The sequence below is a fragment of the Mandrillus leucophaeus genome, unplaced genomic scaffold (genome assembly GCF_000951045.1).
Source record: "Mandrillus leucophaeus isolate KB7577 unplaced genomic scaffold, Mleu.le_1.0 Scaffold246, whole genome shotgun sequence".
Lineage (NCBI taxonomy): Eukaryota > Metazoa > Chordata > Mammalia > Primates > Cercopithecidae > Mandrillus > Mandrillus leucophaeus.
Window position 1 is genome coordinate 1194718 of NW_012102543.1, and position 13995 is coordinate 1208712.

Below are 13995 nucleotides of genomic sequence, written 5' to 3' on the forward strand. Positions count from 1 at the left end.
CAGGGTGTGAATGGTGACCCTGGCACTCTGCCATCTTCCAGTGGTGCAAATGTGGGTCACTTACCTACACTTCTGCTTCTTAGTTGCCTCATCTATAAAACGGGGGTAATAATCCTCCTGACTTCATGGGGTTGCTGTGAGTCTTAAATGAGATAATGTGAGTGTTTGGCACCATGCCTGTGAGCACTAATGTCCCGTCTCTGTCCCATTTGGGCCCACAGGCATATCTGTGACCACAGATGGTTCATCTGAGTCATGGCTCTGTCTGAGTCCATGTGATGGGACTTTGCCACCACTGTGAAGCTAACTGCCTGTGGGGTGTCATTGGCATCAGCAGTAACTATCAGAGCCTGACATGGCCCTGGCATATCCTGGGCTAAATCTTAGATATGAGACACAGATCCTTCTAAACAGGCTCAATACAAATATTTATTAAGCACTTACTGTACATGCACCCAGTTGTTGGGAGAAGTGGAACTGGGCCTCCAGAAAGGGATAATGTGGTCTCAGCCCTGGGAGAACTTCTAGTGCAATTGTGGAAATGAGACAGAGGCATAAAACCCGGCCAGAGAAAGCTGTGGAGGACAATCTAGACAAGTGTGGCACCCTTTTATTTGCCATGCCATTGTCCTAGGATTGGGCCTCCACGTGTCTCCTGGCTGTCTCTGAACCTCTCTCTTGCATTTTGGGCCTAATTACCTAGAAATGTGCAGGATTGAAGAGACCCACATACTGAACAGCAACAGTGGCAATGGTACTTGCTTGCATTCCCTGAGTGTGTCAGACATGGTGCTAAGCATGCCACATGTATCTCATTCATTCCTCACAATAACCCTACAAGGCAGGTGCTGTATCCTCCAGAGGACAGCAAGGCACACAAAGACCAAGTCATGTATCCATGGTCAGAGACGATGAATGTGAATTCATGAGTCATGTACCACTTACTGGGAGAGTTCACTTATTTAAGTCTTTGATTTTTTCCTGCCTTGTTAGAAATAAAATTATCTTGCATGTAGAAGAGGAAAGAGGGAAAGAGATGATGGAACAACTGCTAGGTGTCAGGCATTTTACAAACATCACCTCATGTTATGATCACAAGTCCATTAGGGACATGTTACTATTCTCATTTTACAGACAAGGAAACTGAGGCTCAGAGAGGTTGAGTAACAGGCAGCAAGGTGGGAAGCTGAGATGTGAATGGGCTTGAGTTGGATACCATTCAGTTATGTCAAGACTTTGGAACCCTGAGTGATGGGCCCCAGTCCCAAGGCTTGGATCTTTGTCATGGTCCTACCGATGCCCCTTAATTTTTGCCTCAAGACCAGTTGTCTAATGCATCATGTTGCATGGTGGCTTTTCAAAAGAGATGAACATATTAACAGGCACTGTCTTAACAAAATTCCATCGACTGGGTGACTTAAACAACAGGAATGTATTTCTCACAGTTCTGGAGACTGGAAGTCCAAGATCAAGGTCCTGGTACGGTCAGAGTATGGTGAGGGCTCTCTCCTTGGATTGCAGATAGCTGCCTTCTCATTGTGTCCTCACATGGCCTTTCTTTGGTGTATACAGGTGGAGACAGAGAGAGAGAGACAAGCTCTTTGGTGTCTAATAAGGGCACTAATCTCATTACAAGGACCCTACCCTCATGACCCCACTAAACCTAATTACCTCCCAAAGACCCTTTTCCAAATATCATCCCTTTGGGGGTTAGGGCTCTGACATATGAATTTTGGGGATGAGGGACACACCTCAGTCCATAGCAGGCACATTTACTCTTCAAAACTCTTTACTAACTTTGGCTGTTTGGGATGTTTTATAGACCCTACCCCTGCATTACAAATCCTAGGTCATACTTTAATTGGTAAATGAGTTTTTTTTCTACAGAAAAAAAAAAAAATCACAGATCATCCTATTCAATAATTTTCCTGAGTCTTTCTTTCTTGTTCTATGTCTCACTGTCTTTCCTGGCTCTCATTTTTTTCCCTCTAAACTTGCTCTTTAAAAAACACTTGAGCCTGAAGTGAAATACTAGGATTCATCCTTGCCTCTTGGTTTTCCTTCAGTCTTCCAAAATAGACCCTACATTGTCTCCCACTCTCTATCTTCTGGCCACCCGTGGCTTCTGCCTGAGTCGTTACAACGTTTTTTTTTATCGGTCTCTCAGCCTCTAAAGCAGACTGTGGCTCATACCTGTAATCCCAGCAGTTTGGGATGCTGAGGTGAGCAGATCACTTGAGGTCAGGAGTTCGAGACCAGCCTGGCCAACATGGTGAAACCCCATCTCTACTAAAAATACAAAACTTAGCCGGGTGTGGTGGTACATGCCTGTAATCCCGGCTGCTCAGGAGGCTGAGGTGAGAGGGTTGCTTGAAGCCAGGAGGTTGAGGCTGCAGTGAGCCGTGATTGTGCCACTGCACTCCAGCCTGGGAGACAGAGTGAAATCTTGTTTCTAAAAAAAAATATGTGTGTGTGTGTATATATATATATATATATTAAAAACAGCACTGAAAGCCCCATGCCCTATAACCCTCTGTCTCAGTCAAACCTGAATGCGTGGCCACCCTACCGGGGGGGCTTTTAAGACATGTAGAATCTCAGGCTGTACCCTGGATCTATGAATTCCAACCTGAATGTTAATGACATCCCCAAATGATTTGCACAGCAAAATCTGGGAAGCCCTAGCCTGTGAGGCCCTGCGTGCCTACCTCTCCAACTCACCTCCCCTCAGGTGTGTGGTTGCTTGGGTTCAGAGCCAAGTGAGCCACTGACTAACATGTGACCTTAGCTGAGCTGCATAGCCTCCATATGCCTCATGGATCACTATGTAAAATCAGATCATTAATGGCATCTATCTCGTAGGTTATGATGAAGATTAAGTAAATGACTTCCAGGTGACATGACTGTCACGCCGCATTAGAGCCATGTTTCTCAAGCTTGAGGCTGCATCAGAATCACCTGGAGCATTTGTTAAAACACAGCCCACTGCATCCTACCCCCAGAGTTTCTGATTCAGCAATTCAGGCCCTGGAATTGGCTTTTTTTTTTTTTTTTTTTTTTTGAGATGGAGTCTTGCTTTGTCACCCAGGCTGGAGTGCAGTGGTATGACCTCAGCTCACTGCAACTTCCACCTCCTGGGTTCAAGTGATTCTCTTGCCTCAGCTTCCCAAGTAGCTGGGATTACAGGTGTGCACCACCATGCCCAGCTAATTTTTGTATTTTTAGTAGAGGCGGGGTTTTGCCATGTTAGCCAGGCTGGTCTCGAACTCCTGACCTCAAGTGATCCACCTGCCTTGGCCTCCCAAAATTCTAGGATTACAGGCATGAGCCACCGTGCCTGACCAGGAATTTGCATTTTTGACAAGTTCCCAGGTAAACCATTACCTTACAGAAATCTAACTTTCCAAGACTGATGTTCAGTCAGTCAACTTCCTTTTAATTCCTTTTTTCTTTTGGATGCACTGAGCCAGGTAACCGGCCAGGACTCAGGCTGTACTGTCACATTGAAGGGGTAGCCTTGGTTTTTGCTCTTTTCCTAATGCTCCATCTCATGTAGGGCAGACGTCTCTGACTCTCAGCACTGACTTCCCGGCCTGCCTTTGGGGTGTGCCCCTGCCTATGCCTCCATCCTCAGGCTGTGCTGCCCCAAGGCTCTGTGGTCTCTTGATTCCTTCCAAATCCTCAGGTCTAAAGCAGAAGGCTCATGCTTTTCCTTTTCTTAAATATGGCTTTCGGTCTGAAGAACAAAGAAAATGCTGGTCCACTTGCAGACGGAGTTCGGTGGTGCTAGTGAAGAGGGTTGAGAGGGCAGGGCTGGGCAAAGCAAAACAAGGGGCTTGTTGGATCCTAATTATGTCAATAATAATATCCTGACAACTTAAACAGACAAAACTCATCCAGCTCTAACACACCAAGATGTCCTGGAATTCATTAAGGGGAGTGACATCACTTTGTTCAGAGTCTGGTTGATATAGATGCTCTCAAATTAATGTTTTCTCCTTCAGTAAACTCATTTGGTAGCAATCACAAGTTGCCACACCAGGCCATGAACTGACCCATATCACCAAACACTGGAAAACCGAAATATCTCATTATGTATCATGTAATAAGATGTTCATCTCAGTGTCATCAGCATCAACACTAACATTCCTAAGCTTTTTCTTTTTTTTTGAGACAGAGTCTTGCTCTTGTTGCCCAGGCTGGAGTGCAATGGCACAATCTCGGCTCACTGCAACCTCCATCTCCTAGGTTCAAGCAATTCTCCTGCCTCACCCTCCCGAGTAGCTGGGATTATAGGCGCCCGCCACCACACCTGGCTGATTTTTGTATTTTTAGTAGAGATGAGGTTTTGCCATGTTGGCCAGGCTGGTCTCGAACTCCTGACCTCATGATCCACCTGCCTCGGCCTCCCAAAGTGCTGGGATTACAGTTGTGAGCCACCATACCCAACCCATTCTGAAGCTTTACTTGTTTTTTTACTATTCTGAAGCATTAATGGCAGACCCAGGGTTGTCCACCTAAAACTGGAGCACAAAGTACATTCCTTGGGGGCCGTGTGACCATCTAGACCCAGAGCTGGTGACATGGTGCACACACTCCTGGCAAATTGTTGCAGCCTTTTGGCAAACCGCAAATTACAACTCTCACCAAATACATCTATCAGGATGGAGACATCAGTGTGAGTGGGTATGTGTTCAGCTTTTATGGCACAGTTTTTAGGAGTAAATATTCACCAGGTTTGTATCTAAAGGTGTAAGCATTAGATAAAGATGGAGAAAAAGAGGCAGGCATAGGAAGGGTGGAGGGTTGACTCCACATTTTGAAATATTTATACTATTTCTACAGTCACCAAAACAGACAGCAAGACGGGGCCTCTGTTCTCACTGGCTGCTGCTGAGTCCCTGGTGAGAGACAGAATGAGACTCAAGACTCTGGGGCCAGCTGAGCCTGGGGATTCTTCATGCCTTCCATTCTGGTTGACTAAGAAATGCCTAAGAAAGAGGATTCCTGGGGGAGGCACATGCAATGGCTCTCCACACCACAGCTTTCTTCTCTCCAGGCCCTCCAATATTTCTCCTTCCCACTTCTTCTGTGCCCCGACATGAGAGGGACTTACGATGGTCACTCTGTGCTCAGGGGACTCTCCATCCACTCAATTCCTAATCGTTAACTTCCCTTTGCCTGACAGATTTTCTTTTTCTCAAAAAGTCTCTGTGATGATTTGTCCATCCTTTCACTCAACATTGATTGTCGGCTTTGTGTCACTCACAGCGGGCCAGGGATACAGAGGGGAAGGACACGGCTCCTGCCCTCAGGTAGCATATGGCTAATAGGAAAAGAGGCATTTACATGAGTACAAAGCAGCAATGAAAGGCTGGGTTCCTCTGGGTGTGGAAAACTTGGCTTTTCTGTCTCTTCTTTCATCTGATCATAATGCTCGAATAATAGGCCTGAAAGGGACCTCAGGACATCACCTAGCGTGTTCTCTTGCTTCTAGATCAGCAATGCAGTCAAAGGGCCTAGGGGCCCTTCCCTGTGCGCAGAGGCCTCTCCAGAGAAGCCCGCCCTCTGGCCATGGCTTTAGTTGTTAGCCATCTGCTTTCCCAGCTCTCCTGTGGCACGTGCTGCCATTCCAGCTCATCTTGTCTCACCTTGTCCTTGACGGTGCAAAGTGTGACAGTTTATCAGCCCCGTCCATAAATGTGAGCACTCATGACAGCGGCCCGGGGCCTCAGCGCCTTCTGCATCCACTCCCGCTCCTGCACGGCCCCCTTTACTTTCCCAGCTATTCACGGTGTCCTCAGGGCTGCTGGCAAGATGGCCTTTGGGGAGAGCGAGTTCTCTGTCGTCAAGGGCTCTGACGGTTGGGAGGGTCCTGTGGGGAGTGGGCCCTGCTGTCTGCTTTCCCGCCAGGCTTCCAGGCCCCCTGCCGCTCCACATTTGGGAGGAAGGCTTCCTTTGTCTTCCTCCTGGAGCCCTGGGACAGGGCCTGAGTTGCTATTAGCTGGCCAAGGAGAACCAGCCTGAATGAAAGCCCCACACTTTTTATTCCTGGGATCTGTGGGATTTATTTTTTCATCAGTTCTAGGGAAGCAATGAAAAAAGGTGTCAGGCCTGGGGGATAATTTATATGAGTAAACACGACCAGCGAGCGGGAGCATGAGAATTAAGGCCATTTATCCCGGCTTTGATGCTCCCTTTGCCCTCTGGTCCAGCCTTCCTCACAGTCTCTATCACGCCACTTTTAACCCTCTCCTGACTCTGCTCCACGCTGGGCCTGCCGGAGCTCCTTGCAGCCGCCTTCTCTCCCCAACCCACCTCCCCCTCCTCCCACAGCCCTCATTAAAGGCTGGGCAGAGGTAGCAGGCTGTGGCAGTGGCCTCCAGCTGAGGCCTGCTCCTGATTCTGCAAGGAAGGCACGTCGGGGTCCACCCTTGCTCCCCACCCTCCCGTTTCTGGCCCCCAAGCTTCCTCCTGGCCCCCAACCTTCCGTCCTGCCTGGCCAGCCTGGGCTGCTTCTCTGCTTTCCTCCTTTCCTCTCCCTTTTCCTTCCCTCCGTCGTCCTCTAAAGATGCGCTCTGCACAGCCAAGTGGCACGGGGCTAGCATGCTTTACACTTGAGAGATGAAGTCATAACAGGTGGCAAGAGCGGAGGCTGCCGGAGCCCAGGATTCCAGTTGCCATGGAAACATGTCAGACCTGTAGAGGGACACGGGAACTGTCAGCCTGTGGAGGGTGGCGGGGGGAACAGATGAGAGGGGCTAGAAGAGGCGCCTCTCTTCCCAGAGGGCTCTGCTCACTGCCCCCGAATTCCCCAAGGGCTGTGCACCCCAACCTTCCAGGCTAGCAGGCTCCAGAAATAGAGCTGCTCAGCTAGGGCTGGGGCTGGGGCTGGGGCTGGGTGGTGGGTGGTAGGCACTGAGCGTGGCCACGCGTTTGTGCACACCAGGCCCTGGCAGGCGGTCAGAGCGTCTGCTCAGGATGTGAGGCCATGCTTTTGTGCACGTGCCAAGGAGGAGCCTGAACTTCTGGCCTGCTTCCTATTCCCTAGGATGCTTGGGACGCAGCTCTGGTCTCAGCAGAACCCAGACGAGTGGCTGTTGCCGATGGCCGGTTTGTCCCCGCCACTCATTCTTTCTGTGAGTGGCAGGCACATCACAGCGGAGATCCGACTGGGAGGGGGAGAGCCGGCGCTGCCTGGGTGGTAGTTTTATGGAAGATCTGGGGCCTTGTTTGCCATAGACGTAAAACCTGATTTAACTCAAAAATCCTGTAGCGTGCACTAATACCTTTCCAGAATGCCTGCTCTCCCTTCCCTGAGCATGGTGGTGGGACTGTGTGAAGCTTTGCTTTTCCTTCTTCTTGCTTTGATTTATCTGAATGCTCTTCCCTGCCTTCTGTTATTTTTTTTTCTACTTTCTTCATGAACTTTGTTCCTGATTTCCATTTTTTTTTCCTTTGAGCTTTTTAGAGTTATCTCCCTCAGGTAGATTTCTAAACTCTCAAGGCTCACTTTATTTTCTCAGCAACTTACTTGTATCTCTGATATGATCTCAGTCCGTGAACATTAATCAACAGAAAACCACATCCATCATCGCAGACACTGCCATAGAGATACCACTCAGGTCTTTGCCCTGCCCGTCATCTTATTCTGCAAAGCGGGACTCAATTTCCCATAAGCAGAAGCAAAATCTCTATTTAAATCCCACTTGCAAGGTCTGGGCGAGCTTCCTATTTATAGTAAAATCCTTTTTATAATGATCTCATATACGGTACCAGGAAATTGCTCATGGCTGGGTCAGGCCATAGGCCAACCTAGCCATAATGTGAGATTTACTTAAAAAAATTCCTTCATGAGCCTCTGGAATTCTCCAGAGAAGTGTTTTCATAGAGTAGATGACAATAAACAGGATCACCCAGGATGGATTACTGTAGTAGGGACATTAAATTTAAGTTCAAAGGGAATTTCCACTTTTATCAGGCCAGTCTCAATAATTTTTATCACTTTGGGCTTCGTAAATATCATATTGGGTGAATCAGGTTGACTCTAAAGAGATTTATGAAATATTTTATATGCAAGGTGTGGCTGGAAAATATTTACCTCTGGACTTCCCAGGAGGCAGAGAAGTGTGATTAGAGGCACAATCTCTGGGGACACAGACAAACTGGGGGTGAATCCTGCCTTTGAAGAGCCCAACCGAGGCTTGGAGCCAGTGCTTTAATCTCTTTGGATTTCAGTTACTGTATCTGTCAAAAAAAATCCCTATTGCACAAAGTTTTTGCAAGAATCAATGAAATAACATATATAAAGCATCCAGCAAAAGATTTGCCACAGTTTTGTGGTGTGATAAATGTCTGCTTCCTTTTCTTCTCAATATGCAGTTGAACAAAAGGGAGGCTGAGTGGATAGGCATGACCTGGTGTCCTCTTCTCAAGAGACAATGAATCATTGTCTTCTATGTCTTGTGTGTTTGGCACAGAATGATGTCTCACCTCCCACAGGATGGGTACAGTGTTATTCTTCCAGTGATGCAGGGCCATTGGCTACCGACTTCTGTGTACTCTGGGAGCTGGCCATGAGACCAGGTGACAGACCATTTCATGCACACAGGGACCAGGTCTCCTCTGGCAGGGAAATAAATCAGGGGCAGTGAATGAGATCCGGTGGTCCCAGGGCATCACTGTGCCACCCACTAACATCCCTGCCATCCCTCTCTAAGTCACTCATCCTACAGATTGTAGGGGTTCCAACAACGAGTTAGACCTGGTCTCCAACCTGAAGGAGTAGATCTATTTAATATAGAGAGATGACAATGTAAAACAGGAAGAGGAGGCACACAGACATGTGTATAAACAAGGGTCATAATGGTGATATCAACAGTGCCCTCCCTAGGGCATGACCGATATGTTTTAGCTGAAGTTTGGGAGAGCTCCATGGGAGAACGCTTGCTTTGAAACTAATCTCAAGTACCAAAAAGTAGAAGAAAATCAGGTGCATAAGCAATTAGTCCATTCCACACCATCTGACCACAATGGAAGGACGCTTTGAGCTCACTGTTGTAAGAAGAGAGTAGAAACTGAAGTGAAAATGATTTCTCTGAAAATAAAACAGAGCTGTGCATGATCACCTTATATACTGGTCCATTGCCAGACTAAAAATGTACCTCTGCACCCCAGCTGGCCTGGCATGTCACTCCTGCACACACCAGGGCCTATACATGGGATTTTAGAACCTCCCTCACCCCTTGGACAGGAACTCTGTATGGCCAACAGGCTGCTGCTCTGACTCCCATCTCCTCAGAAGCTTCCCTTCTTCAGATGAATTCCATTCTTTTCCTTTGGTCTTTTTACAAAGGCTCAATTCCTCCATCACTGCCTGCTTAGCTCTACTAGATCGTTTCTGAATTTTTTATTTCTTGTAGTATTAGAGTTCCTGATTCAATAGGGTGTTCTACCAATGGTCTGTTGGTAGTGAATGCTGTGTAGAATTGTATTAGTCCATTTTCATACTGCTAGGAAGAAACACCCGACATTGGGTAATTTATAAAGAGAAAGAGGTTTAGTGGACTCACAGTTCCACCATTTTCATACTGCTAGAAAGAAACACCCAAGATTGGGTAATTTATAAAGAGAAAGAGGTTCAATGGACTCACAGTTCCACCTGGCTGGGGAGGCCTCACAATCATGGCAGAAGGCAGAGGAGTAGCAAAGGCATGTCTTACATGGTGGCAGGCAAGAAAGCGTGTGCAGGGGAACTGCCCTTTTTAAAACTATCAGATCTCAGGAGACTTATTCACTATCACAAGAGCAGCTAGGGAAAAACCTGGCCCCATGATTCAATTATATCCCACTGGGTCTCTCCTATAACGTGTGGGGATTATGGGAGCTGCAATTCAAGATGAGATTTGGGTGGGGACACAGCCAAACCATATCAATAATTAATCTGAAAGCTTTTATACTCCATATTTTACTTCCTCATCCTCATACATTGCAAGGGATACAGTGTGTTGGAGAAAATCAGATTCTTTAGTTGCTTAAAGATCTTGTGAATGGGGAGGAAATTGAAAATTATAGGAAGTCCCTAACAGTATAGGAGAGAGATAGCTGAGGAGACTAGGACCCCTGCAAGTTTTTATGGAATGATATATGTGGGATTCTCGGATTGCCTTCCATGCAGGAAGCTACCTAAGTAACGACTGGCATCTCCACATATTATATCTAGCTTATATCAATCATGACACTTAACTTTGGTTTACCCTTAGCCCCTAAATTTAGTATACCCTATCTCTTCTTTCTGTTCATCATTTGATAGTTTTCCATCCATCTCTTGTTGAGGAAACCCTGAGTTTATTTGCTTCATAGAGATGCTTGGATTTTCTTAGGAGAGTTCTAAAAATGACGGAGATGGCAATTGAGGGAGAAGGGAGAAAGGGACTCTGGTACTTCTGGATTTGTGCAATGAAAATTTTATAGGCAGAGTAAAATTTTTGTGGATGTACTGCTTTTTGGAGATTATTCGCAAAACCATTCTGTATGCCATGCAGATGTGTTTGAGATCCAGGGACTGACGAAGAAAAGCCCACACTCAACAGACCCCAGAATGTGACCAGCTCCTCTGTCTCCCGCAAACAGCTAACACTTCTTGCAGAGAATTGTCTGCCTCCCTGAAGATGGAAATCAATGACTTAGAAACCAATTAAACAATCCAAATAGCAACTGATAAATGGATTAACCCTCTATAATGAAATTCCTCTAGCTTTTGTCTTCTGCCTTCCCCAGGTAAGTTTTCTATTCCTGGAGGCAAAGCAGAGGCATGGAGGAAGTGGAGGCCAGAGGGAATCACATTAAAGTGGGTGAATCCGTTTATCACTTACTGTCTGGATGGTATTTCTGCTCACATCTCTGCTTCCTTTTTCAGATTTGTACACTATGGGACCCTGATTAATGTTAGCCAGTGAATAATGAAAGGCAGCAGCAGACACTGGGTCTGGTGAGGAGGAAGACACTCAGATGATTAAGGCTGATCCCATAAACAGAAAGACTTTTCTTCTTAGTTGCAAACAGGGAGTATGAATATGACAAAGAAATGCCCACAATAGGGAGGGAGAAAAAGAGAGAAAGGGAGGCATTTCTCTCCATGCAAATAACCTGTTCAAGGCTTCTCAAGCAGCCCCTGGAAATGGAATGATTTTGGTGATTGAGGACAGGTGCTATTCTCCTCATAGGCTTTGTTTTCAAGGTCATGTCCCAAGATTTCTCTTTGCCTTTGTTTAAGGACCTCCATCAGGAGTGAGTTTTGAAGTTAGTGTGTTCAGTTTCTTGTGACGGTCTTAAGGCTAAAGACATGCTCAGTAACTCACAATTTAATCCATCTCTAGCATGTGGCTGAACCAAGTGCCTAGAAACCTGGGTCTAGAAACTTTAAGGCACTTGGGGTCTTGGGTACTTTCCATGATCAATGGGTCTGGAATTCAGGGAGATGAGACTCCCCTTTAGGGAGATTGATACCCTACCAGGATGTTTGTCCAAGTCCCCAAGAGCATCTTTGGTGTTCTTCCTGGAAATGACCACCCATCAGCGCTTCTTTGTTTTCCATTTCAGGGACAGGAAGAATATCTCCTAAACAAAAGCACCCCTCCCAATGGTACGGTCCAGGCACTGGCTCTTTCCTCTCCCTCTCCTCACACTACAATGTGTGGTTTCCATCTGATGCCTGGGGCCTGGGCCCACAGGGCTGATTGTTTAGGGCTGAGAGTAGTTCACTTGACCAGTACCCCTTCTGGATGGTTTGATCATCTAAGGATGCAATCAGAGGAGCAGGGGAATTTCCACAACAACACAGAGCTGGGAAATACTCTAAAAATTAATCTCTGGGTGACTTGCGAGACATTATTAGTACCATTAAGCCAGAAAGGATCCAAAAGAAAGCCTAGCCCAATTTGCCAACTTGGTTATAATAAATCCTTCTGGAGCAGATTCTACCACACTGTAGGAGGAGAAGGGGCAGTTGAAACTCATATAAGCCTGAAATCGAATGTTTTAAATGTTCCCACAGCCCAGAAAGGACCGGATGGAACAGTCATTCCCAATAACTACTGTGACTTCTGTTTGGGGGGCTCCAACATGAACAAGAAGAGCGGGCGGCCTGAAGAGCTGGTGTCCTGCGCAGATTGTGGACGCTCTGGTGAGTGCGGCCCCTTCCCACACCGGGTGCCCGTAGACCAGGAATGCTCCTCTTGCATTCCTCTTCCATCCTGTTGGTGGTGGAGACTGGAGAGGGAAGCAATGGTGGCGATGCTTTCGAGTGGAGAGGGGTTTTCAGCTCATTCCGTATTTTTCTTCTTTGGGTCTCAAGAACCAAAAGTTATGCCCTAGGATCCAGGGGAAAGGGCAAAGAGAAGTTTTGGATTTGTGTCTGGCCTTTCTATGAGGTGCATATTTCTTTGTGCATGTTTTTATGGACCACAGCAAGGTAGGGTGGAAAAACCTGGAGAGAAGGCAACGTGCTTTCTCGTAGTGGACGATGCACATGTAACAGAAAGATGTGTTTGTTCTGTGGAAGTGCCTAGGGCAAACCCAAAGAGTGTGGTGTGGAAACATGAGTATGGGGAAAGCAACCACATCTTGAATTGTGGGAGTCAGAGATTCCCGGGCTCCTGGCTAGCTGCATAAACACCACCTCATTGGCCACTCATCTCATTTTCTAAAACAGAACAGAAGATACCCTGGTAGGTCAATGAGGCAAAAGGATGGGCATTCCTAGGGCTAATCTGTAGTTGATTTGGTGTATATGTTTATATTTTAACCTGTTCAAAGGCTAAAATAACAGAAAGAGACTTTTGGTCTTGTTCTTTCATGCTTAAAATGAATTCAGGTCTTCAGGTTATGTTCAAGAGGTTGTTTTGTTTTTTAGTTCTGACCAAACCATTATTTTCGGCTGGCCATGGTTGGTTGGTACTACCTACTTTTCATATTGTATTATGTCATCACTAGACCACAGTGCGAGGCCGGGAGGAGGGAATTTCAACCCCAGTTTTAGTCTCATCAGCCCCTGATATGAGTAGGTGAAACAGTTTGGTTGGATGCTTGGTTCCAGCAGTGAGGAGTCATTTTTCCTTTCTACCTTTCTATCCAGTGTCTTTTTCACTCCCAGTCCCCAGAGAAGAACTGAGATGACCCCATCATGGTTGACTGTAGCGACTCAGCTCTTTCTTTGCTCTGTCTGCAAAGCTTAGCTTTAACCCTTTTATATTTTGATGGGAAGGCTGTTTAGGGCTTAAGGCTGGCTTGAGTAGCAAATCAGTAATTTTAAAAGGACTGTGGTTTCTGCTGCACACAACCCTCAACTGTAACTCTCAAGGACCCTGATAGGGCAGTCCATTTGTGCAATTCTGTCAATTCATTTACTGTCCAAACATGGTACCTAACATTGAATTTTTTGCTGTATGGATGCTAGCATAGAAGACAGGGCTCTTGTGATAGCATAGTCTGTTTTTTTTAAGTTACTTAAAAAAAAAAGATGAAATTCAATGCGGTGATTTTTAAAAGCAAGCAATCAGATGAAATCTCTACTTCCAGAAGCAAGGTCACTTGGAGTGATGTTCTAAGCCACACGTTATGGACTGCTATAGGTTTGGATGGGTTAGTGGGGGCAGCTTCAGAATTCTCATTGCAAACTGCTATAATTTCTCCCCTTCGTTTCTTACAAAAGACAGGGTGCTAGAATCCAAGCCATGGAATGTCAGGAGTGGGAAGTTGTTTTTTCTATGCAAAGCCTCTTTCCACAACCTTCTCTCAGCTTTCCCCTCAAGGTTCTGTCTGCTATGTGGCTCAGGGAGTCATTTTCTACCAACCTAGGTATTCTCATTGCATTTGCCAAGGATTGGTTTTGGTGGATCATTTAGTCAAGGTCTGCCTCTGATGTTCCTGAAATAGTTGATACCATGGGAAGAAACAGGTGTCATTGGCCCATGAGATGAGATGTGCTTGTTAAGG

The 13995-nt window shown here is 46.4% G+C and overlaps 1 protein-coding gene across 1 annotated transcript in view; it reads left to right on the top strand.

Annotated features, from left to right (window-relative positions):
- The window catches only part of DPF3 (D4, zinc and double PHD fingers, family 3), a 280919-nt gene that overhangs the window by 214583 nt on the left and 52341 nt on the right, over positions 1-13995 (top strand). Inside the window, exon 8 of the mRNA XM_011983118.1 lies at positions 12056-12184. Coding sequence (XP_011838508.1) covers positions 12056-12184 — 129 coding nt within the window. The remainder of the gene's footprint in view (positions 1-12055; positions 12185-13995) is intronic.